Raw genomic sequence first — 26,920 nt, 5'->3', positions numbered from 1 at the left:
ACCATTTAAAAAATAATAATCATAGCAAAATAATATAGAGAAAATGTAGAAAAAACTGTGTCCTGATTATGTAGCCCCGAGCCGGAGAGTCTCGAGTCTGCAATGTTTCCGGGAGATCTGCGAATCTGCAGTGCTCCCGGCTCTGATTCGAGAGACAGGTCTCGCGGATCAGCCGGTTACGAGTTGAGAGATTCTGGAGTCAGAGCAGATCCGCATGTCTCTCGAGTCCGCGTTGTTTCCGGCTCCGAGTGAGAATCTCAGGTCAGTTCGCGCGGATCAGCAGGTCTCTCGAGTTTGCAATTTTTCCCGGCTCTGAGTGATAATCTCGGGTCAGTTCTAGCGCAGATCAGCCGGTTACGAGTGGATCAGTAGAGCGAGCGAAGTCTCATTAATAATGTTGAAAGAGGTTTGTGTGTGTGGTGGCGCTGTTTATGGTTTTACATTGAACTGTAGTAGGACTCAACTGATCCGGGTTAATGATACTAGAGACTCGCGACTCATGAGTTAATTTAAAGATCCGGGTGAAAGATCCTAGTGAGTCATGACTCAAACAGGTCTATAATATCCAGAGATCAGCTGTGTGTCTATGAGGAGTGATGTGTCTTTGTTTCAACCAGTACATTTTAAAAGTGGTGATACACGGCCTGAGAACAGGTATAAAACAACTATGAATCATTTGATTACAGGTTGACATTTTTATACAATTATGTATATTTTTAAAGGTATGAGAAGTTCTTTAAATGATTGTAGAAACGTCCCTCAAGAGGTAGATGAAATATAATCGATTCATTGACTCAATTCTGCTGCACAGACCAGAAGTAACCAAACCCGACTGTGAGGGTAGGAAGACTGAGCAATCTGAGAATCAAACACCAGACTTCAATGAAAACATAAGTCCTTGTTTCAGGTGAATTGTTGGGTATTATTTTTTAGTTTATTTTAATAATTAAATTAATTAAACATTTCATAAGCTCGAGTAATATGTTCTGTGTTTTTTGGCTCCATGCATTTTTTTTATTTATGTAATATCTGGTATTTATATTTTACAGCCATGAGTCTAATCTTGCTGAATTCCTAAACACATTCAGATCAAATTTGAGGAAGAAGTTTGAGTGTTTGTATGAGGTAACATCAAATAAGAGAAACCCAACACTACTGAATGAGATCTACACAGAACTCTACATCACAGAGAGTGAAAGTGAAGAGATCAGTAATGAACATGAGGTGAGACAGATTGAGACACAATCCAGAAGAACAACAACAGAGGAGACACCAATCAAATGTAATGACATCTTTAAACCTTTACCTGAACAAGACAAACACATCAGAAGTGTGCTGACAAAGGGAGTCGCTGGCATTGGAAAAACAGTCTCTGTACAGAAGTTCATTCTGGACTGGGCTGAAGAGAAAGAGAATCAGGACGTCCACCTCATATTTCCACTTCCTTTCAGAGAGATCAATTTGATGAAGGACAAAACACTCAGTCTTTTAGATCTTCTTCATCTTTTCTTCCCAGAGACAAAAGAAATGGAAATCTTCAGTGATGAATATAAAGTGTTGTTCATCTTTGATGGTTTGGATGAGTGTCGTCTGTCTCTGGATTTTAACAGCAATGTGAGGTTGTGTGATGTAAGTGAATCAACCTCAGTGGATGTGATGCTGACAAACCTCATCAAGGGGAATCTGTTTCCCTCTGCTCTCATCTGGATCACCTCCAGACCAGCAGCAGCTGATCTCATCCTCTCTGAGTGTGTTGATCGAGTCACAGAGGTACGAGGCTTCAGTGATCCACAGAAGGAGGAATACTTCAGGAAGAGAATCAGTGATGAGAGTCTGTCTGATCAAATCATCTCACACCTGAAGTCATCCAGGAGTCTCTACATCATGTGTCACATCCCAGTGTTCTGCTGGATTTCAGTTACTGTTCTAGAGAGAATGTTGAGTGAAGCAGAGAGAAGAGAGATCCCCAAGACTCTCACTCAAATGTACACACACTTCCTGATCCTTCAGACAAACATCAAACATCAGAAGGACTATGAGAAGAAAGATGATGACATGGTCTTCAAACTGGGTAAACTAGCTTTTGAGCAGCTTGTGAAAGGCAATCTGATCTTCTATGATGAAGACCTGAGAGAGTGTGACATTGATGTAGCAGAAGCATCAGTGTACTCAGGATTGTGTACTCAGATCTTCAGAGAGGAGTTTGGTTTGTATCAGGGGAAAGTTTACTGCTTTGTTCATCTCAGCATCCAAGAACATCTAGCAGCTCTTTATGCTCACATCTCCTTCACAAACTACAACAGATATGTGTTTGATCAAAGTCATAAGGCAGGTTGGTTTTGGAAAATATTGAGCAGATTAATATGTAAATCATCAGAAAATATTTCATTATCTGAGTTGCATCAGCGTGCTGTAAATGAATCTTTACAGAGTAAGAATGGACATCTGGATCTTTTCCTGCGTTTTCTTCTGGGTCTTTCACTGGAGTACAATCAGATTCTCTTACAGGATCTACTGACACAGATGAGAAGATGCTCCTACATGAAAGAGGAAACTGTAAAGTACATTAAACAGAAGATGAATGAGAATCTGTCTCCAGAGAAATCCATCAATCTGATTCACTCTCTGAATGAAATGGGTGATGATTCACTGCTGCAGGAGATTCAAGATTATGTGAGATCTTCATCATTAGGAAAGACCAAACTCTCCTCTTCACAGTGGGCAGCTCTAGTTTTTGTTTTGTTGTTGTCTGAGCAAAATTTGGATGTACTCAATCTAAATAAATTTATTGGGGATAAAAATAAAGCAGATGAAGTTCTTGTGAGACTGCAGCCTGTGATTAAAGAAACCAAAAAACTCCAGTAAGTAAAACTAACAGTTAAAATATGAATGCATATTGAATACTTACTTTAGGAGAATTCCTTCCATTCCTAAAAAAAGATTGTCAAGTGTTTTATTTTCCTTTTGTTGTTTATAAATCATCAGCCGATCTCAAAAGCAGAACTTTTAGTGGTGGTCTCTCAGATGATACACAAAACAGGTAAACGAGCTTCAGCTGGTTCAAAACACTACTGCAAGAGTGCTTACTCGATCTAAGAAGTATGATCACATAAGCCCAATTTTGGCATCTTTACACTGGTTACCAGTTTAACATCGTATACATTTTAAAATATTGCTAATCACCTGTAAAGCCTTAAACAGCCTGGCACCTTCGTATCTTCAAGAATTAATAACAGAATACAATACATACACTGCGGTCACAAAATTCTATTCACTTAATTATCTCTAGAATATCAAGTGTCTAAAAGTGGTAGATCCTTTTCCTACTTAGCCCCTAAGCTCTGGAATGATTTTCCAAAAATTTTTTGAGAATCAGACACAGTCAATCACTTTAAGTCTAAACTAAAGACATTTCTCTCTAACAAGGCATTCTCAACATGTCCAGAACCGAGCAGATATTCAACCACTATACTGCCGTCCATAGCTAAGTGCAGTAACTACGCAAACACTGAAACCGAGAAAAATGCCCTGAAAGTTTTTTTTACACCAGCCAGTCAAACATGTTGCAATTTTAAACTGCAATTTTGGCCAGGGACGGACTGGGGCTAAAAAACAGCCCTGGCCTTTCTCCAAAATAAGCCCATCAACCGGCCATTCGCCCCTTGCCGTGCGCAACAAACACATGGATGTCCTGATACTATGCCACAATACTGTCAGAATATCAGACAAGGTTATTTAATATTTTGTCAATGTCATATTACACTTTGATGTATAATAAGGCTGTGAAATAATGAAAATGGCTAGGCCCTATTAATTTTGTCTGTAAAGCTTTCACAAACAACCACCAGGTCTTTGCCAATTCCACAATACTAAACACAAATATGAAAGATAAGGAAAAACTGCACTCTGATGGAAGACAGACAGAAAGTGCAAGCTAGGATTCTCTGGTTAAACTAATATTTGGTCAATTACTTAGCCCCCTTTCTTGTATATTAGCACGTTTAGAGTGGTCGCAATGCATGCCTGATATTTTCCCGTTTAATTCAATACCTTAGTCTTCATTCTAGCAGAAAATGTGAGCTCACTACAGCCTCTCATATACAATAAAGTCAATGAAAGAAATGAAAACCAATACAATACGATGAATGTCCACCCACAGACTGTTTTTAAATAGGGTTGGATAAATATTTTTTGCTTTGGTGTCTGTGATTTTGGTTAGATGACAGTTGTAGGTTACAGTTTGACAAAAGCACAATGTTTTGTTTTATTGCGACTGCACACAAATATAATCTTATATAAATCTTGCTGATGTGAAGTTAACTCGGTCTGTCCCTCATCATGACCAGTCTGTGGATGCTCAAGCTCGCGAACATAGACGCTGGCGAATTCCGGGAATCTGTGGACCAATCACGGCTAGTAGGCCGACTCTTCTTCCTTGTTTTTTTTTACACGTAGCAGCATATAAGTGATTATATGAGTGCATCTGCTGTTGGCTGTTCATATTGCGTTATTAGACTTTTTTGCCATCGGCCGGGCGACGGCCCTCCGTTGAACGGCCGTTCTGGACTTTTCCAGAACGCACAGATTGCCAATCTGTCCCTGATTTTGGCACACACATTTCTCTGAAATGGGACTAAATTGAACCAAGGAGACTTTGTCACAAGACACTACAGATCTTACAAAGCCCATTTCAACCATTAACTCAGTTTTGACCAACTGTGTAGTTACTGCTTTGGCTTTGTAGGGCAGTATACTGTATGACACTTGCATTACATACGTACAGCCCCTATGCTAATGGGATTTTGTTTCTCGTTCCCAGTCTCGTACTCGATTCTGAGGACATTGAAACTAAGGGTGTTTTCACACGGACACGTTTAGGTCAGCCCAAAAGATCTTTCGGTCCGAGTACGGTTCATTTGGGTCAGTGTAAACACAACAGCTGCACTTTGTTGTGCACTAAACAGGTGGTCTCAGAGCGGCTGTCGCCGAACTGTGGTGTGGCCCATCTGTTGTGTGAATGCTGCTTGACCTCGGGCTGAATCAAATGCAGGAAGTTCTCCACATGTTTGAGCCACTGGGCTTCCATTGTGACGTGAGCCGGGTGTTATATTGTGGCTTAACAACAAACAAGGCAATCTTGGTCCATTGCACAGCTTTCCACCACACACAAAAATAGTGACATTTATTTGATTTTTAGAAAGAAGTCATCGTCGTCATGGGGGTAGTGTCACAGAATTACTTTTAGGGCGGAACCAAAAAGTGAGAGGAGAGGTTCCGCCCGGACCGAAATTTTAAAACACCCGATGACTTCCTGGTTCTCCATGGCAACAAAACGGGGTTATTAGAAGCAGGTGACATTGTTTAGCGTGGCGATTCGTGATTGGGCAATGCAGCGAGGGAGAGACCTATAAATAGGAAATCCAAAGACACAGAAAGACACAGAAAGACACAGAGGATTTCCGGGCGAATTCACTTCCCCCATGGGCGCCACCACAGCACAATCCCGCTGAAGAGTCCGCGAGCCCCATTGATCCGGCGGACGCTTAGAGCGAGCGGAAAGAGTGCAGGGCCGTGACGGACGAAAGGAGGGAGTCGTGTTGTTGGGGAAGTGTGGAAGTCGTCACGTTCATGATTGTTCCATTGTTCTTGTTGATGTTGGAGCGGGCGTTGTGGCAAGCGGTGTGTTGACGTGGCGAAGTGGACGAGAAAGAGTTGAAGAGAGGATCTGTTGGAGAAAAGAGGACAGAGAGACAAGTAATTGAAGCAGGTTTGGAAGAAGGCAAATCATATTGAAGCGGTACATTCTTACTTGTGTGTGTACATCTGCATTGAAGGTCACAGCGAAGCACGACCTCTGGCGGAGATTTCACAGAGTCAAGTGACTTTTTGAAGACTGCTAAAGGAAGGAGAACAACACGGAAGAAGAGAAATAAGCGTCACCAGACTGTGAGTACCAGTGGTCTGTTTTACATTCACTGAAGCATTGGAGGAACGGACAGTCACTATTTGTGTGGAGTGTGTTGTTGTGTAGTCGCCCTACCGTGGAGAACGAAGCCGGTGGGCGAGCCAGTGGATTGCAGGACATCTGGAGCGCTGTGCGGGGACTCGTGTCATCCATCCAAATCGCCTGTGGCAGCGATTGTAAACACCTCTCCCTTCAGTGAAGTACTTGACCCAGCGTGGAGATATGGGCCTTATCTGTCACTAACAGAAGTGTGGATTGCCGTGGGTGCATTATTTACGTGTGTGCACCTGAAGTATTTGCAGTGCTGTGCCGTGTCTCCTGTCGCCCGTACCGTCCCTAGGTCAAACCAGTCGCTGTGAGGTGTGTCGTGGAGCTGCTGTGGCGTGGTCATCATCGTGGACTTACCTTCTTATTCCCCCCGCCTGGGTGTCCAAGCAACGAAGGGGATTGTGTGAGTACTGTATCGGAGTGCTGTGGAAGAGATCATAGTGGGAATTAAAGGAAGTAGGGAAATAGTGAAGACGCAAACTAACAGTTGTGTGCAAACCCCGTGTGGAGAGAGGGCCTAGCCGTCTGCCCCACCGGTATAGGTGTCGTTCTGACCTTGGGAAGGAAACGGAGCTGACGGATCTGTTACGGACACCATCTTGCAGCCCCATCTGCATTCTCACTACCTCTCCGGACGGCATCGGCTGTGACAGGCCAGCAGCAACTGTGTGGAAGTGGGTAACGATTACACTCTCTCACCGTGGACCAAGGCTAGGTGACGTACTAACTTTTTCACCTATGTTGTATTCCTCGCCTGTGATGTGTCAAGAGTGAGTGAAGAAGAATAAAGTTAGAAGCCATACTTACCGGAAGAGCTTGTTGATCTAGAACTAAAAGTTATACGTACCCAAACTGTCTCGTTGACACAGAGCAGCACGCCTATTGAACCGCAGAGCCAGAGCTAAAAGCCATACGTACCTGAACTGTCTGGTTGATACAGAGCAGCACGCCCATTGAACCGCAGAGCTACATCAGAGCCAGAGCTAAAAGCTATATGTACCTGAACTGTCTTGTTGACACAGAGCAGCACGCCTATTGAACCGCAGAGCCAGAGCTAAAAGCTATACGTACCTGAACTGTCTGGTTGATACAGAGCAGCACGCCCATTGAACTGCAGAGCTACATCAGAGCCAGAGCTAAAAGCTATACTTACCTTAGTACACCACGGTCATTCGCTGGAGCAAGACATGGAACGGCTGGAAGACTACGGAGCTATCCCCGTGACAGAGCAGGTAGTCGCCACATACCCCTTACATCCACTAACTGTTGTTTATTCTGCCTCCAGGAGAAGAGGAGGGCGCCACGGGTTCAAGAAACCAAGGGAAGGAGCTCTGTCCCCTTGTCTCCCTCCCCCCTCTCAGTAGTGCCTTGGCCCCGGCACTTGGCCCCTCTTCCCCCTCCCTCCTGTAAGAACCAGCTGGAGGATAGAAGAATTATTTTAATATCCCCTTTCCCCCTTGCCTAACAGTAATTTTAATTAATTTAAATAAAGTTTGTTTTAACTTTTACTTACCTGCTTCGTGTGTTTGGTCATTGGGGTGCTTTTGGGGACCTCCTCGAGGTGGAACGTCCTTAGGGGCATCAGTAGCCCGCTCCGGTTTGTAACAGTAGAGCTGTCAGAGACCAATGACAGCATTGACAGGTGTCACATGGTGTACGGTGCAGCGTTTCGAGTATGGTAAAAACAACATATGTGAACAAGAACCGCACTAACTGAAAAATAATCTCATTTGGAGTGCTCCGAGGCTGCACCATGGTGTCTGTGTTTCACACCAATGTGTGTGAAAACACCCTAACAGACCCAGTTCCTGCTGCCGAGAAGGTCATAACGCCACTGATTTACTGGCCTTACTTTAAAGGGACACTCCACTTTAAAAAGAAATATATGCTCATTTTCCAGCTCCCCTAGAGTTAAACGTTTTATTTTTAACGCTTTGGAACCCATTCAGCCGATCTCCAGGTCTAGTGGTACTTTTAACATAGCTTAGCATGATCAATTGAATCTGATTAGACCATTAGCATTGTGCTCAAAAATAACCGAAGAGTTTCGATATTTTCCCTATTTCAAACTCGACTCTTCTGTATTTACATCATGTACTAAGACCGACGTAAAATTAAAAATTAAAAGTTGTAATTTTCTAGGCTGAATAATCTAAGCTGATTTTCTAGACATAATAATCAAGGACTGCAATGATATTACGCAGTGTCCGAAAATAGTCCCCTGCTATTGAAAGTTATTAAGGGGACTATTTTCGGGCGCTGCGTAATATCATTGCTCCTCTTGCAGCCATGTCACAACAGCAAAGCCAATGTTTGATCAACAACCACTGGTCGCTTATATACAAAGAATTAGCCATGTTATGGTCTCTCTAAAGGGTTTTTTTTCTCCCTAGGATTTTTCCCATTGGGTTTTTCTAAAGGTTTTTTAAGCCCTAAGGACATTAGACATTTGACATTAGCTTAACTTTGAACTCTCTTCTATACTTTTTATCTTTACTATGCTCACTAGTATGGGTTTATATTAGACGCTTTACTGTGCTTCTTATGTTGTCCACATTTTCTGTGTTTTTTTCCTGCTGTTTTAATGTAAGGCTGAAACAATTAAACAATTATGAAAAGCGCAATATAAATACAATAAATTGAAAATTTTAATTAATTCGTTACATTTATATAGCGCTTTTCTCAGTGCTCAAAGCGCTTTACATATGAATGGGGGAATCTCCTCAACCACCACCAATTTCACCAAAATTTGAAATCAAAATGACAGTAATGTAAGGTATGTTTGTAAAAACAAATTTATAGACCTTGTCCTGGCTTAATCTAAACCCTTTCTGGAAAACTGCCCCATAATGTCAATACACAAAAGCCTTCAATTTACAACCTCACATCAAAGTCGACATGTTTACTAACTAATTTTTAATACAACTTTTAATAATATTCTGTCAGGAGTATTGTTCCTTTTGGAGTCAATGAGAAGTTAATTATTTGTTTCTTAAGTACAGTTTGCAGTTTATGATTTGTCACTGTGTTTATCAATTACATTATTACAGGTTGAGTGATTGTAATATCACGGATGAGGGTTGTGTTGCTCTGAATTCAGCTCTGAGATCAAACCCATCACACCTGACACATCTGGATCTGTCTGAGAATAATCTAAAAGATTCAGGAGTGACCCTGATCTCTGATGTACTGAAGAATCCTGACTGTAAACTAGAAATACTGGGGTAAGATTGTGGTCTAATGTTATCAAACTGTGTTTCAGATTTTCAAAAAATATATAATGTAAATGAAGTTGATTTCAAACACAAAACATTGAAATTGTAAGTTATGATGACTAAAAAGTAAAAATCATTCAGACACAGAAATATTAAAGGTAACATTCTTTCTGATCCCATTTTTCAAACCTTAGTGTGTAATGTTGCTGTTAGAGCATAAATAAGAGCTGCAAAATGATAAAGCTCAAAGTTCACTGCCAGGCAATATTTTCTTTAACATAAGGTCCCTTTCAAAGCCTACAGTGAATGGCCGGTTTGGACTACAGCCCTCTACTTCCCACTTGAATGATGTCAACGTAAGAGTGTTTGACTAACCTCTGCCCACAGGAATACGCCAGTCGCCAGCTAAGCTAAGGGCAAGCTAAGCTGCTATCGAATCACAATACACCAAAAAAGCTACACAATTAGAACTCGATATGTATTTCTGCAGTAGGAACTTTGTAGAACAAGGAAGTAGTGCTGCTTTCGTCATAGAAAAGCATGACTAAATATAGTCGTCAATGAACCTTTTTCACGTGACGAAAACGAGACGAGATGCAACAAAAATGCTCGTCATGTGACGATGACTATAATAAAATGTATAATGGAATATATGACATAGAGCGAGAACATGAGGATGCAAGAACGCTGAAGAACGCATCTTAAGAAACAGCCTCTATCCCAAAAATGTGATGATAGACACAGAGATAACCATAGCACGTTCTGCCGTCTCGCATGCTTATACCTCACAGCTTTGACCAAAATAATAGTGTTATGTTTTGCAATAAACCTTCGTCTTGGTGTTGTGTGTTGTACGTATTTGTAAGGCTGCTCTACAGAGCCCTGTCTTGCAGTAATGTTTTAATTATCTGAGATCACTGTGCGTTCTGGCACTGCAAGAAAACGCTAAACATATCGATAGTAGAAAAACTGATCAGCCACTCAGTGATTGGCCGGTTTTTACAAATGGCGCAAACAAGCACTGAGGTAAAGCTAATCTTTTACATTATAGCGATGATGCTGGTAGTGACGCTTCTCTCAGACCAATCAATGATCTACAATGTTTTCGTGTCACGTTTGGTTCAGCTCGGGTCTTTTGGAACCCCAACCGAGGTGGAACAAAAAAAGTATCGGGTACTACGTACTGCACCCAGTGGAAAAGCTCCCAAAAGTAAGCTGACCCGACCCAAACTAAACCAAACCGTGGGGTACTATGCATGTTTTAACCCCTGCAGGGCGCGAGCTATTGATGGAAGGTTGTGAACTTTTTATGACGCTGAATTTGTAAACCCAGTTAAAGCTTCTTTTGTACATAAAATCATACTACATAATGTGAAAATATAATCTTGATATCTTTACTATGCTTGTCAAAGATTGAAATTAATGATTGATGCTCCTGACTTTTATCCTCCTAAAGTACTTTAAGTGTCTTTTAAAAGCAGTTAAATGTTGTTTTGTCTGCTTGTAACAGCAACTTAAAAGGAGAATAAAAAAAGACAGGTGGTAGTCCTGCATCTTCATGTAATGTGCGGGCAGGAGTGATGTCTCTTAACTGATTGATTGTACAGATCATCTCTGGAGCAGTTGCTCTTTCTTAAACTCACAGACAATGCAACAATTTAATTGCTGATAAATAAAATTTGAATTGTAGTTTATTATAAGATTGTGTTTTATATAATACACAAACACTTTTGTGCAGTAAAGGAATGTAAATATTATTCTACATCAAAAGATTATAAAGTGCAAGTTTCTGAGCCATGCACATGACAGTAAAGAAATCATCTCAGATGACAGTTCTTTAGAGAAACTATATGCAAGTGGTTAAATAAGTTTACTTCAATTGCATTATTCTTATATAACTGATTTCTGACTACAACATTAGCAGGAATCCACATTGAATGAAACCTTGTATCTGCTGAGTCTGCACAGAAAAGTGTAGTAAAGAAGATAAAGATATGTGCAAAAAAACTTATTTGATTATTGGAATTTTTGTCACAGGAAAGGGACATGGCAAGAGTTTTAAAGATAGAACAGATAGAAATTACTACACAAACTCTTATGCATGACATCGTAAGCCTACTTGACAATCTAAAGATAAAAATTATTAAAGATTAATATTCTTTATTGTACAAAACCTCTGTTAGTGTTGGGTATGATTGATTGCTGTTTATGAATGTGATCAGCATTTTTGTCTTGTCAAAGACAAAACGGCTGCTCCATAAAAACAAGATGCACAAGTACATAAACATTATATTTTTATTTTTTATATGTTTTAAATAACATTGCTAAACAATCTATCTTTTTTATTACCTGTTAAATTTGAAATGCTTTTCATATTAATCGTGCATCTTATGCAGATTGTACTCTTATAATGGAGAATACATGACTGCAACAAAGTTTACGTATCACCTCTGCTTAAAAAGGTGCGATCTAATCTTGTTTACATGAAATAAGTCTGCTCCCGAGCAGGTTTAATCTTACAGACCGGTTGCTATGACTGCAACTCTAGGATGAGCTTCGAAGAACCAAATAATCCAAGATCAAGCCAAATCGTCAACAATCAAATCCAGCTAACCGAGTAATCCACCTACGAAGAATAGACCCCAGGTCTTTTTTGTACTTACATACTGTTTGGGGATATAACTGTTTATGGCTTTTGGCTCAAGAAGCGATCAAGTTTTTGGTGTTATTAAAGTGTGAAGATCCCGGTCCCAATATTTTAATCTTTGAGGTAAAGCATTTGGATTTATTTGGTGGCCTTCGCGGGCCTTAAGAGGGCTCCCTTTCTCCCTGGTAGAAACTGATTTCCATCACCTTACAATGAGGACCGCTCTCTTGGTGGCACTCATCTCTATTTAGAGGGTGGGGGCCTGCAGGCCCTCTTTTTTCCCCTTAGTGCCTGAAGTTTGGGCTGAGAGTCTCACATTATTAGACAGATATTATCTGTTTTAAAATCCCCTGCTGGTGTTACTGGTAAGAGGTCTGCTCCTCCTCCTCAGATAATGACCCCCTTACACTTGCCATTTAGCATTCAGCATGGCACGTGATGACTTGCCTGTGCCCGCTTTAAGGATTGACAGAATGTCGAGTGGACGACAACAAGGGAACATCTTGGTTATGACTGTAATTACAATATCCTGATGAAGGAAACAAGACATTGTTTCCTCCATGCTACAACATACAAGCGAATGAATGGTGCTTTGCCATCTTTTATACATGCAAGCTTGGGCAGAGACTGGTATTCAAAAACCATTCGCCCAATTTTATTTGCATTAAAAATTAGCGCTCAAGAGCACACCTCTACTGTCGACATGTCGTCTCATTCCCTCCATCAGGGAACCGTGGTTACAGTCGACCCCCCCAGTTTTGTACAGTCCACATCTCTGTGTGATGATCTCTGTGTGAACAAATTGTGTGTCTCTGTTCTCTACAGGTTGTATAAATGTGATATCATGGATGAAGGTTGTGTTGCTCTGACTTCAGCTCTTATATCAAACCCATCACACCTGAGAGATCTGAATCTGTCTTATAACAAACTTAGAGATTCAGGAGTGAAGCTGATCTCTGATGTACTGAAGAATCCTGACTGTAAACTGAAGATACTGAAGTAAGATTGTGATCTGATACTCAGACAGAAATCACATATAGATTATAATTTTGTTGTATGTCTCTCTACAATTACAAAAAAAGATGAATTGAATAGTGAGACTTTATACCGTAGAGATCATAACATCTGTAATGGATTTATAGAATTTTAATCTCAGTAATGTATTTGATAAATGAAAATGATGTTATTCATCAGAACACTTAACTCTAAGAGTTAAACATAACTCATAAACATCAATATCACCAAATAACAATAACACCAAAATCTTTCAGAAAGATAAGTAAAAAAAAGTTATGTGTGATTAGAGGAATCAACAGTTAATTTACTTTTAAATCTTACAGATGTGTTTTAGTAAAACACAAACACACATAAATGAAACTAAAATGAAAATGTTCATAAACGCTAAATGACGACAGGAAGAAAAACTAATTCAACTCACTGTAGATTTGATCTGTGTGTGAACAAACTGTGTGTCTCTGTTCTCTACAGCTTGAATAAGTGTGATATCACAGATGAAGGTTGTGTTGCTCTGACTTCAGCTCTGAGATCAAACCCATCACACCTGACACATTTAAATCTGTCTTATAATAAACTAAGAGATTCAGGAGTGAAGCAGATCTCTGATGGACTGAAGAATCCTGATTGTAAACTGGAGTTACTGGAGTAAGATTATGATCTGATGCTCAGACAAAAATCACATATAGATTATAGTAAGACTATATAGAGATCATAACATCTGTAATGGATTTAAAGTACAATAGTCAACATAGCCATTTGTAGCCATTTAATCCTCAGTTTCAAAACAATGTCACAATTTCATCTTGATTCAGTTCATATTTACAAGGCAATATTTTCAAACAAACCAGACTTTGTTAATACATCACATGTGAGTAAACTGGTCAGAGTGCATCTTTTTATTTTCTGTGATTCCGCTCAAAGTTGTCCGTCAGGATGGACTAACAGCAGCTTTACAGGATTATTGTGTGGCTTTTTTGAATGTGTGGTTATTTTATTTCAATTGTTTGTGCAGGAATCAAAACTTAGGTGGGACAACATTCTTACCATGAACCTATGTGAAGAAGAGCAATTTAAAGCTCTTTTTAAAGAAACAAGTGCACATGGTGTGTTATGGCTCACCAGAATTCATCATTAAAAAGCGTGTGTGTGTGTGTGTGTGTGTGTGTGTGTGTGTGTGTATTTATTTTAGCCACTATACTCTGCTACTTATCTTGTACACCGACTTTTCTGTATTTTCTCCTGCTTTTATTAATAAAAAGCTGCTTTAAAATAATTAAACAATTGTGAAAAGCGTTATATAAATAAAATAAAATTAAATTGAAAAGATGCACTTTGAGCAATTAAAGGAGAGTTTACTCGCATGTGACTTAAATTTACAAAGTCTGGTCAATTTGGAAATTGCCTTGTGAATACGAACCGACCCAACATGAAATTGCAACATTGTAGCAATTTAACCCCTGGTTTCGGAAAAAAGCAATCGATCTACAGGTCTGAAAACACCCTAAAATGATCTTATATAAAAGGTTTTGGTCCACTTCAAACGTTAAAGGTCATGTTCTTTCTGATCCCATTTTTAAACCCTAGTTAGTGTGTAATGTTGCTATAATAGCATAAATAATACCTGTAAAATGATAAAGCTCAAAGTTCACTGCCAGGCTTTAACAGAATTCGCCTTTCAAAGCCTACAGCGAACGGCCTGTTTGGACTACAGCCCTCTACTTACTGCTTTAATGACATCACTAGAACAGTTTTTGACTAACCTCCACCCATGGGAATATGTCAGTCACCAGCTAAGCTAATGGCAAGCTAAGCTGCTATCGAATCACAACACACTAAACAAACTACACAATCAGAACTCGATATATATTTCTTAAGGAGGGACTTCAGAACGTGGAGGAAATCAGCCCGTTTTGATAGAGAAAACAGTGCTATACCTGTACAGATAAGTCAATTGTGTGAAAAATACCACTTTTTTTACATGTGAAACATGAACACCTTATATTGTGCACTGTAAACACAATCGTAGTTTCAAAAACACAGAAAGAACAGGGCCTCTAAATAGTTTATTTTAATCTCTGTGTAGGGTATTTGATAACTGAAGCTGATTATATTACAAACATTTTAACTCTTACTGAAAGTCACAAACATAAAATATTACAATTTAATTACGATGAGAATAAAGTAAAACAATAAAATCATTCAGAAATAAAATCATAAGTGAAAATATTGTGATGTCTAATGAGAGGAATCTATTATTACTGTTTAAAAATATAAATCACACAGTTAATATAAACATAAATTGAAGAAGTTTATTTACTTGTAAATCTCACTGATGTGTTTCAATAAATCACAAACACACATAAAACTAAAATGAAAATGTCCGTAAACACTAAAAGATGACAGGAAGAGAAACAAATTCAACTCATTGTATATTTGATCTGTGTCTGAACACACTGTGTGTCTCTGATCTCTATAGATTGTGTAGTTGTGATATCACAGATGAAGGTTGTGTTGCTCTGACTTCAGCTCTGAGATCAAACCCATCACACCTCACACATCTGAATCTGTCTGATAATAAACTAAGAGATTCAGGAGTGAAGTTTATCTCTGATGTACTGAAGAATCCTGACTGTAAACTGAAGATACTAAAGTAAACTCTCTTACTTTTACAAATGGTGGCTTAAAGATGTTTTACATTTGATTAAAAATAGTCAGTGTAAGATTAAAAAAAATTTAAACATAGAATTAAAATGTATCAAAAATGGATTGTTTGTTTGTTTGTTTATTATTTTATTTTGGATTTTAATGTGATTCCTGTCAGTTTTTGTTGTTATCTGAGAGACTGACGTTGTGTCTCTGTTCTCTACAGGTTGTGGTGTTTTAATATCACAGCTGAAGGGGATGCTGCTCTGACTTCAAACTCCTTACATGTTACAAAACTGAATTATATTAATGTAGAAGATACAGAAGTGAAGCTGATCTCTGATGTACTGAAGAATCCTGACTGCAAACTACAGATACTGGAGTAAGATAATTTCTAATAATGACTTAAATAACTATTTAACACGATAATAATAGTATACGAAACCCCACCGATGGTACAGAAACACAATTTCAGCTTAAACTATCAGTTTCAGGATCTTTGTACAACATAGGGCTCTTATTCATGTTTCATCAGTAAAGCCGGTTCGGTGATTAAAAGTAAATCGCCATCAGCTGGTTTCAGATGGAGCGGCATTTACTACACAGAGCTGTAGTTCACAGAGAAACTAGGAAAAATCGGGTTCAAAATTGACTCTGATAATCTATGCGATTTTGCCTAGCTTCTCTGTGAATTACAGCACTGTATAGTAAATGGCGCTCCATCTGAAAGCAGCTGATGGCGATTTATTTTTATTTACTGAACCGGCTTTACTGATGAAACATGCTTGAGAATCGCAGGCGATTTTTGGCACAGCCCTAGTACAACACTCATAAGGTTGAATATCATTATACTGCCCTACAAAGGCAAAAGACCTTAACTCGCTAGAGTATGAAACTAAGAAAAATGAATTTAAAGTTTAGACTTATAGTGAGTTTCAGTTGTCAGTTAATTTCTTCTTTATTTTTATTTTCTCAAAAAAAACATAAAATTTACTCAAGATACTAATGCAAATAATAAAGGAGGTCTTGAATGTCTAAAAAATATCAATAAGTAATTTTGACCAAAAAACGAAATTACTGCCTTTTGCCTTTGTAGGGCATTATAGTTGTCTGATAAACAACCTGAAGAAGTCTATTAATTCAAGAAGTCTATTAAAATGTAAATCCAGTGAAGCAGCAGCAGATATATCAGTTGATCTGAGTGATCTTACTGGAGTTTATTTAGTAACTACAGTATATTTCACAGGTATATAGAGTCTGAACCATGAAGACATTTAAAACTAATACACGATTATCTTCAAATCAATAATTAAGATCACAGACAGACAGCGAAGAGATCTGAGTGATGGAGTTTATAATGTGATTTATTATTTCACGCAGAATCAGCTTTACTGCTGTGCGATTACTATTGATATGTTAGGATTTAATCAACTGTAAAACAATAAATAAATATAGCTGCAAGCAGCGATGGCAGACCCTCACACATTCTTTTCATCACTACATGGTGCCTCCCAGAAAACAAATATCAAGTCGGTAAATATCAGTGGACTATTTTATGTTGTTACTGACCTATTTGTGGACTGTAGGTAAAAGTAGCCACACATTTTAGACAAACAGGGGGACTAGTGAGCCACTAAATTACATACTTTACTTTACTTTACTTTACTTTACTTTATACTTTATTGTCTCATTTCTGAGAAATTTGTCTTGGACATCAAAAACACAGCCAGTGCGAACATATGTAACCATACAAAAACATACAATGAACAAACCGGGTTAAATACCCAATTACAATATACACCAAAATCCACAAAATAACACTAGTTACCGCATACACAATCTCTAAAACGTGTTTTAAAAATTTATTTTGTCCCTATTCAGCATTCTAATTGCAGAGGGAACAAATGAGTTTTTAAGACGGTTAGACTTAAACAATGGGGCTCTATAACGTTTTCCAGAGGGCATTAAGTGAAAGTTTCTATGTAAAATGTGTGTCTCATCAGCAACAATTTTCCTAGCGTGATTTAAAACCGATACATCATACAACTCTTGTACAGTTTTTATGTACCAATCTCCCAATCCTGGATTTTAACTGGACAGTCAGGTTACCATACCATGCTGTAATTCCATATCGTACTAAGCTCTCAACCGCAGACTGATAGAAAAGGTACATAATCTTCTGATTCACTCCAAACACATTAAGCCTACGCAAAAAACATGCATACATGCCTTTGTCTAATCATTTTGTTCACACTTAAGAGCCGACAACTGTGATTTATGTGTCAAATTTTAAGTTAATCTAAGCACACCAAGAGCCTTAAATATGCCTGAAATAAAAGTAAACTTTGGCAACAGCGTTCGAGAGATCAAAAATCTACACTCACCGGCCACTTTATTAGGTACACCTGTCCAACTGTGCGTTAATGCAAATTTCTAATCAGCCACTCACATGGCAGCAACTCAATGCATATAGGCATGTAGACATGGTCAAGACGATCTGCTGAAGTTCAAACCGAGTGTCAGAATGGGGAAGACAGATGTTTTAAGTGATTCTGAACGTGGCATGGTTGTTGTTGCCAAACGGGCTGGTCTGAATATTTCAGAAACTGCTGATCTGCTGGGATTTTCACGCACAAGCATCTCAAGGGTTAACAAAGAATGGTCAGAAAAAGAGAAAATATCCAGTGAGTGGCAGTTCTATGGGCGCAAATGCCTTGTTGATGCTAGAGGTCAGAGGAGAATGGACAAACTGGTTTGAGCTGATAGAACGCAACAGTAACTCAAATAACCACTCGATACAACCGAGGTATGCAGAAGAGCATCTATGAACGCACAACACGTCGAACCTTGAGGCAGATGGGCTACAACAGCAGAAGACCCCACCGGGTGTCACTCCTGCCAGCTAAGAACAGGAAACTGAGGCTACAATTTGTACAGGCTCACCAAAATTGGACAGTAGAAGTTGGAAAAACGTTGCCTGGTCTGATGAGTCTTGATTTCTGCTGCGACATTCAGATGGTAGAGTCAGAATTTGGCGTCAACAACATGAAAGCATGGATCCATCCTGCCTTGTATCAACGGTTCAGGCTGCTGGTGGTGGTGTAATGGTGTGGGGGATATTTTCTTGGCACACTTTGGGCCCATTAGTACCAATTGAGCATTGTGTATTGTTTCTGACAATGACCATCACTTTATGACCACAGTGTACCCATTCTCTGATGGCTACTTCCAGCAGGATAACGTGCCGTGTCATAAAGCACAAATCATCTCAGACTGGTTTCTTGAACATGAAAATGAGTTCACTGTACTCAAATGGCCTCCAGATCTTAACCCAATAGAGCATCTTTGGAATGTGGTGGAACGGTATAATATAGATATAAAGATATAATATTCTTTTATATACAAAAATCAAGTCATAAACTTAATATTTAAGAAAAGTCCAGTAATTACAGTCCAGTAGGTTGTATTCGGGTTGATTGGGACACTTCTAACATTCATCTTAATGCCTGAATATACCCTACTACATTGTTTTAACATACGGACAGGTGACACTGTCCTATGAATGACAGTTTCAGTTTATTCAAATCATTAAAGCTATTGTGGCCAATGAGGGCATATTAAAAACACGAAGTTGTTCACTTGAAATATTCATTCAAAAACATGTAAGTTAGTACGTAACACCACTATCTTGCATTAAGTGCACTACATTTCTTCAGTCATACATCCCTCTTTCCCATTGCCAGTGGCAGATGATTTGATGTTTGTGTCAAATTTCAAGAGTTTTTAAGCATATGAAGGGACACAAAGTGCCCAAACATTTAAAAATAAATAAATACATTTTAAGGAAAACAATAGGGCTTTGCACTTTTCGGTGCAGGCCATTCTGGCCTGCTCTTCTGTGCTCTGGCCCTAATAAATGTTAAGGACAATTCTAAGGGTGTCCGGGCTCTATTGTTATTAAACAAAGCAAAAACAATAAGATTTTGTACCTACATTGCAGGGTGTGGCCTGCTCATCAGTGCTTGGGCCCTAATAAACTAACAAAAAAATTCAATGTTTATCTGATGTGTGTGTTGTGAACTGAGAAATTTAAATTTGTATCTCTGTTCTCTACAGGTTGTTTAAGTGTAATATCAGAGAAGAAGGTTGTTTTGCTCTGACTTCAGCTCTGAGATCAAACCCATCACACCTGAGAGATCTGGATCTGTCTGATAATAAACTAAGAGATTCAGGAGTGAGGCTAATCTCTGATGTACTGAAAAATCCTGACTGTAAACTGAAGTTACTGAAGTAAGATTATGATCTGATGTTCAGACAGAAATCACATATAGATTAAACTGAGACTATATAGAGATCATAACATCTGTTAATGGATTTATAGTATTTTAATTGAATCTTTGTAATGGATTTGATAACATTTGATTTTAGTTCATCCCAGCGCTAAATGTTACAGAAATTCAAAAACATAAAAATAAAAATTAAATTATGATGATAAAAAGTAACAAACAAAAATCATTTAGAAATTAGAACATAAGTAAAAATGTTATGTCTGATGAGAAGAATCAATTTCAAGATTTCATTACTGTGTAAAAAATATAAATCACACATTTCATATAACCATAAATTGATTAAGTTCATTTACTTGTAAATCTTACTGATTTGTTTCAGTAAAACACGAACACACATAAATGAAACTAAAATTAAGATGTCCATAAACACTAAATCAGGGCTATTCAAATCTTACCCTGGAGGGCCGGAGCACTGCATAGTTTAGCTCCAACCCTGATCAAACACACCTAAGTAAGCTAATCAAGGTCTTCATGATCACAAGACAATCACAGGTGGGTAAGTTTTGATTAGGGTTGGAGCTAAACTATGCAGTGGTCCGGCCCTCCAGGATAAGACTTGAATAGCTAAATGATGACAGGTAGAGAAACAAATTCAACTCACTGTAGATTTGATCTGTGTGTGAACAAACTGTCTGTCTCCATTTTCTACAGTTTGTGTACATGTGATATCACAGATGAAGGTTGTGTTGCTTTGACTTCAGCTCTAAGATCAAACCCATCACACCTGACACATCTGTATCTGTCTGTGAATAAACTAAGAGATTCAGGAGTGAAGCTGATCACTGATGTACTGAAGATCCCTGACTGTAAACTGAAGATACTGCAGTAAGATTATGATCTGATGCTCAGACAAAAATCACATATATTATTATAGCGAGACTATATAGAGATCATAACAACTGTAATGGTTTTATAGGTTTTTAATCTAAGTACTGGATTTGATAACTGAACTCATTTAGGGCTGTGACTGTTGTCATAACCACCACACAACCACGTGAAGTTCGACCCGCGGTGGTAAAGTTGGACCCACAGTGTTGTGCATGTCACAAAAAATATGAATTACAGTTTCGCATAGCAAGATGTTTTCAAGGGTATGAACACAAATGGCCAACAGACTCTGAGTTAGTGTGCTACGTGCAAGCGGAGGCAACTGATATCAGTGATGACCTGCTGCTACTTGGGGGCAACAATGAGGCAAGATATTTTCTCTTGGTCACAGTTAAGAAAAAGTATCGATCTGTGCTACCAGTACACGCGCTATCAAAACTCACTTTCAGCACAGATGGAAACATTATAACCACAAAAAGATTTCTCAGTTGAACCAAGTGTTGTTTTACATATGAAAGTGCTACAGCACACACATAGGTGACGATCCGGTGGGTGCTCAAGCCCAGCCCCAGATGTGGCAGAAATGGCCAAGCACATATGCTCAGATGCTTCACAATTCCCATCTAAAATCACACAAAAAACGTGACCGTGCCATCGTTGCTAGGTAACCTAAGCATTGCTTGACATTGTGACGAACACCCACAGGCGGAAAAATACAGCGCTTATGAACACGCATGTTTGTTAAGAAACGTATATCTGATCCTCGTTTACATTTTTATATGTTAAAATATATGTATGCATTATATATAAGCTTATAAGCATCAGTGCGTACATACACATACCCTCCCACACACATTCTATAACCACCGCACCACCGTGGTGAATTGGTACATTGCCACCGCCACAGCCCTAAATTAATCACAACATTTTAACTCTTACTGAAAGTCACATCTTTTGATAAATAAAACATTAAAATTGAATTATGTTTGGGGATAAAAGCAAAAATCATTTAGATAGAGAAACATAAGAGAAAATGTTATAACGTGTGATTAGAGGAATCAACAGTTTATTTCTGTGTAAATCTCAATGATGTGTTTCAGTAAAACACAAACACACATAAATGAAACTAAAATGAAAATGTCCATAAACACAAAATTAATTAAGGAAGAGAAACAAATTCAACTAACTGTAGATTTGATCTGTGTGTGAACAAACTGTGTGTCTCTGTTCTCAACAGCTTGTGTAAGTGTGATATCACAGATGAAGGTTGTGTTGCTCTGTCTTCCGCTCTGAGATCAAACCCATCACACCTGATAGATCTGGAGCTGTCTGATAATAATCTAAGAGATTCAGGAGTGAAGCTGATCTCTGATGTACTGAAGAATCCTGACTGTAAACTGGAGATACTAAAGTAAGATCATCTCTCTGATAGTCACACATGTACTGAGGATTAGTTAAACATATACATTTCTTATATTTTCTAATAAATAAGAAACACACACTAAAATGTAAATGATATATAAAGTCAATAACATATCTGATCAGTCTCATAAATTATACTGAGACATCCATGCATCATCAAAGTACTGCAGTGTTTCATTACATCACAATCTGTGGAGATGAAAATTACAGTGGCCGACAGGGTTCATTGCACTGCAATGAAAGAAAACACATGCAAATAGAAAAAATACCAGCAAATCAAGAACTCATCCTTATCTGTTTGACAAAACATGCGTTGCAAATACTAGGAACACAAAGAAGTAAAAAAAAATGACAAAATTTTCACCATATGTAGCCATTAAGACAAATATTGAATTCATACTATACTAGACTATAGTCTCCCAATAATCCACAGGCTTCTCCAAATGCTCTTTCGCAAACTTTAACCAAGCCTCAGCATGTTTTTTGTTCAGCAATGAAGTCTTGTGTGGTGAGCATGCATGGATGCCATGGCGGTTCAGTGCATTGCTTAGTTTTCTTTGAAACAAAAAGATTTATTTGAAATCTTTGCTGATATTATTGTGTATGAAGAGTTTTTTCTTCTCTAGGTGTTGTGTTTATAAAGATGATTAAAAACATTGATCCATCATTGACACTGACACTGATCTTTAAACACTGTAACATCTTTAAATGTAAGATCAGAGTTATGTTATCTCCAGCTGATATTCCTCCTGTAATCAGTGATGGGCAGTAACGCGTTAGAAATAACGCATTACTGTAATCAGATTACTTCTTCAAGTAACGAGTAAAGTAAAGGATTTCAATTGCAGAAACAGTGATTAGATTTCTGTTACTTCCCCGTAAGCAGGCTGTTACTGCGTTATTTAACCTTGACTTTGTTTCGTGAGACAGTCTTGTGTCGTGACGCAAGTCGAGTGACAATGACATTATGAGTGTCACGCCGTCAGTCTCTGTAGTGTTGAACATGAAGAGACAACATGGAGCGCGGAAGAGAACAAGACTATGCAGCAAGTTTAACCCGGTTAAAGTTGACAAAAACATCAGTGTCCGCTGTACACTCTGTGTGGGAATAAAACTTTTATCTACAGTGAAAAATTCCACCTCAAATCTGAGCAAACACCTAGCAAGCAACCCCTGAACCCCCAACTGACATGACCGCTACGGCTCCATCTCATACACGTTCACACAAAATCTGATGTAAACAACAGACTATATATCTATACTTTATGGATTATACACATTTGTGGGCCAAAATGGTCTTTTGATGATTTCTATTAGATGTTTTTCCATGGGATTCGACTCGCGATCGTTATATTAATACCAAGGTAAGAAGTCCCGTTTATATTTTGGATGTTGTCATCTGGACTTATGTCACAAAATACTACATTTATTATGCTAGAGCATTTGTATCTCAAAACAGAGACCATACACTGATGTTAAACCTGTAGACCTTGTAAACGATGTATTACCAATGTAAATTAATTGTTTGTAGACAGTAGGCTATATAGATATTGTTAGCAGCATTAAAAAAACAACGTCATCACGCCCACGAAGTGCGCGTCGAGAGGTTAAAACAGAGAATGTTTCTTTTGATTCAATTTTAGATGATGGAATATGCAGAAAGAATAGAATTAGGCTGAAAGGTCTTGGCCCGGTTGCATAAAGCACCTTAAGTTTTTCCCTTAAGTATGACACTTAAGGGGTAAATTCCCCTTACCTACTGTAAGACAATAATTTAAAGATGTTGCATACAGTATAATCCTTTAAATGGTTCTCTTTGGTAAGGGTAATCATTAAATGTGTCACGACAGCGACCAAGGTTTGTTGTTATAAAATACTATTCTTGCCATGGAGATGCAACAGAAAAAACTTAAGGTGTTTTGCAACACCCTTAAGTTTAAGGGAAACATAAGGGTGAACTTTAGGGAAAATTACACTTAAGGTGCTTTATGTAACCGGGCCCTGTTGCTTTATACTGTAGCATTCAGGTTGTGCATCGTATTTTTTTAAAAAGTAACTTACTGTAGTAAAGTTAGTAGTAAAGTAACTAATTACTTTTGAAAATAAATAGTAATCGTATTGATTAAGGTGTATACATGAAGGCTTTTCAATACGATTGAGCCATCAATATGATTAAAAACAGATTATTTGCATGTAAATGTACGTAGTGTCTTAGTTACTGAGGGATTGATAGAGTAACATTACATAAAGAGATGGATGTTATATATGTTAAGCCTGGTTCTCTGTGTTAGTTTTCATTATGTTCAATCATCATTGTGTTCATTGTCATTATTGTTAAATCATTTGCACACGTGTTTAGTTCAGTAGTATCATTGTCCCCACATGTTCCCTTCATGTTTTCTCATGAATACATTTCCCTCGTGTGCTCCAGTAATTGTCGGTTCTTGTCTGTGTATTGCCATCCTCGTCCTGTTAATAAAGATTCCTGTGTATTTTGTATCCAGTTGTCCCTCATCTCGCCTTCAGTCTTCTCCATTGGGTCCTGTTCCTCCACCAGCCTTTTTACCAGCCATCCCACCCGCCAGCTTGCTTGGGCTCCTTCTTCCCATGGACGTCACCTGGGGGTTCTCTTGCTTTGGCTCTGCCAAGGAGGTCCAGATCCCTTCTTCCTTATCCGTGAATACGCCCTCCAGATTCTCGGCTCCCCCGGGCTCTCTGGCTGCTCGGCTCTGCCCAGCGTCACTCCCTCCATGCTGGCTTCCCCGTCGTTGTCCCCAAGGTGTTGACAGAGGTCCCTCCACCCTGGCTCCCTGCTGGTGACTCCTCCCTGGGGCTTTCCATCTGGCGTTCCACCAGACACCTTCTGCTCCAAGCCCCTCCCTGGCTCCTCCCATCCAAGTCACCTTCTGTTTATTGACTTTTTTTGTCGTACAGTGTTGTTTTAGTACAAGCGCGGGACACGCCTTGGGTGGTGGACACACTGTTTGTTTTCATTATGTTCAATCATCACTGTGTTCATTGTCATTATTTTTTAATAATGTTCCTGTTTAGTTTATTAGTATCATTGTCCTCACCTGTTCCCTCCTTGTTATTCCATGTATATATTTCCCTTGTGTGCTCCAGTGAATGTCGGTTCTCGTTTGTGTATGCTGTGTGCTGCCATCATTGTCCTGTTAATAAAGATTCCTGTGTATTTTGTATCCAGTTGTCCTTTGTCTCCTTGTGTATACAGATGCGTGACAATATATCTGTCTACAAACTTTGTAGTTTTGCATCATTTGTATAAAGTCTCTGTTCTCTACAGGTTGAGGAGTTGTAATATCACAGATAAAGGTTGTGGTGCTCTGAATTCAGCTCTGAGATCAAACCCATCACACCTGAGAGATCTGTATCTTGGTGGGAATAATCTCACAGTTTCAGGATTAAAGATGATCTCTGATCTAAAAGATGACCCACATTATAGACTAGAGACAGTACGGTGAGTTGAGCTCATTTAAATAAATGTTTAACCCTTGTGTGGTGTTCGGGTCTGTGGGACCCGTTTTTAATGTTTACTAAAAGAAAAATTATGCAATAAATTGTTGTTTCAACCTCAGATTTATTGGCCTTGGCTCATTTTCTATAAAGAACATAAAAATAAACAACTTTATAATGACTGTACACTGTACACCCCCCCTACACATTTATATTACATATGTGGTGTTCGGGTCCACTGGACCCAGGGTTAATAAGAGAGTGAAAATTGAATGTGCTATGTAACTTCACTTTGTTTTTCTCCTATCTGGGACTCCTGTGAGTGCATGAGTGTGTTTGTATATATTTCTGTACATATGTGATGGATGCATTTCAGAGTTTTGTCCTTCTGCACTTGCTGTAACAGCGCAAAAATACAACATGTTATATATCATGCATGAACACTTGTCTGCCCCCACTGTCCCAAAAACTTTACCTTTTGTCTAACAGGAACCATTCTACATTTTACCTTTATATCCCTTACAAAAAATAACCATGGTTGTATTATAGTAAAAGTGTAGTAATCATGGTAAACTGGTGTATTGATTACTATTTGTAAAACCATGAGTTACCACAAAACCTATGGTGTGTGTGTTTGTGTGTGTATGAGTGTGTGAGAGAGAGTGAGAAATAGAGAAAGTAAAATTTCATATCCAAGCATTTTCATCATTTTAGGTTGTAGCCAAAAGCAACACATTGTACTGCAGTGTGTGTGGACATAAGATGGACAGGAAGACACAGTATACGTCTATAAAATGCAAGAAATGCATATGCAACACAGCTACACAGTAAAAATCTGCTTCTTATGTGTTGTGTAGGCTGACATGAACAGGTTATGTGTTCATAGTTATGTGTTATCTTTTCAGATGGGGCTTGTGCTGTGTAGACTGACACAAATGTGTACAATTTCAAACTAAACTATTCAAAGAATTAAACATCAAAGTGATGAAAAACTTATTTGAGATGAAAAAGTGATGAAAATACTTATTTTAGATAAATATCTGGGGGAGAATAGAATTTTCTTCTCTTATTTCATATAATCACAAAATCAAATAGCACTTTAATCTATATATAGTCCTCTACCAGTGGTAAATGACAAATATTAACCATAAATTCTGTCTATATTACTTGCAATGAAGCTAAAGTAATCATCTGTAAACAGTTATACATAAATTTGTATGACTGCATTGGTTTAAGATACAAATAATACAGTGGGTCCACTAGACCCACAAACATTGTCTAAGTAACAGAAATATGAACACCACACAAGGGT

General features: G+C 38.5%; 2 protein-coding genes across 2 annotated transcripts; both read left to right on the top strand.

Annotated features, from left to right (window-relative positions):
• The first annotated feature begins 770 nt into the window (after positions 1–770).
• Positions 771–2,865, top strand: LOC141363153 (protein NLRC3-like). The gene is made up of 2 exons (XM_073865719.1): positions 771–907; positions 1,050–2,865. Exons 1-2 carry the CDS (start codon positions 771–773, stop codon positions 2,863–2,865), a joined length of 1,953 nt encoding a protein of 650 aa, XP_073721820.1.
• A 9,492-nt stretch (positions 2,866–12,357) lies between these two features.
• On the top strand, positions 12,358–26,538 carry LOC129438974 (uncharacterized). The gene is made up of 9 exons (XM_073865718.1): positions 12,358–12,874; positions 13,364–13,537; positions 15,369–15,542; positions 15,762–15,917; positions 19,652–19,825; positions 20,536–20,709; positions 21,950–22,123; positions 25,439–25,612; positions 26,514–26,538. Exons 1-9 carry the CDS (start codon positions 12,408–12,410, stop codon positions 26,536–26,538), a joined length of 1,692 nt encoding a protein of 563 aa, XP_073721819.1. The 5' UTR covers positions 12,358–12,407.
• Positions 26,539–26,920: the final 382 nt, after the last annotated feature.

This window comes from Misgurnus anguillicaudatus, unplaced genomic scaffold (genome assembly GCF_027580225.2).
Source record: "Misgurnus anguillicaudatus unplaced genomic scaffold, ASM2758022v2 HiC_scaffold_33, whole genome shotgun sequence".
Taxonomy (NCBI): Eukaryota; Metazoa; Chordata; class Actinopteri; order Cypriniformes; family Cobitidae; genus Misgurnus; species Misgurnus anguillicaudatus.
Note: the sequence above shows the minus strand (reverse complement) of the source record. Positions and strands in the feature narration are given on the sequence as shown.

Excerpts from the sequence above, each read along its gene's own strand:
- LOC141363153 (XM_073865719.1), top strand. The coding sequence starts at position 771 with ATGAAATATAATCGATTCATTGACTCAATTCTGCTGCACAGACCAGAA. Across the intron at positions 908-1,049 it reads AACATAAGTCCTTGTTTCAG|CCATGAGTCTAATCTTGCTG; the intron begins GTGAATTGTTGG and ends TATATTTTACAG.
- LOC129438974 (XM_073865718.1), top strand. The coding sequence starts at position 12,408 with ATGAAGGAAACAAGACATTGTTTCCTCCATGCTACAACATACAAGCGA. Across the intron at positions 12,875-13,363 it reads TGTAAACTGAAGATACTGAA|CTTGAATAAGTGTGATATCA; the intron begins GTAAGATTGTGA and ends TGTTCTCTACAG. Across the intron at positions 22,124-25,438 it reads TGTAAACTGGAGATACTAAA|GTTGAGGAGTTGTAATATCA; the intron begins GTAAGATCATCT and ends TGTTCTCTACAG.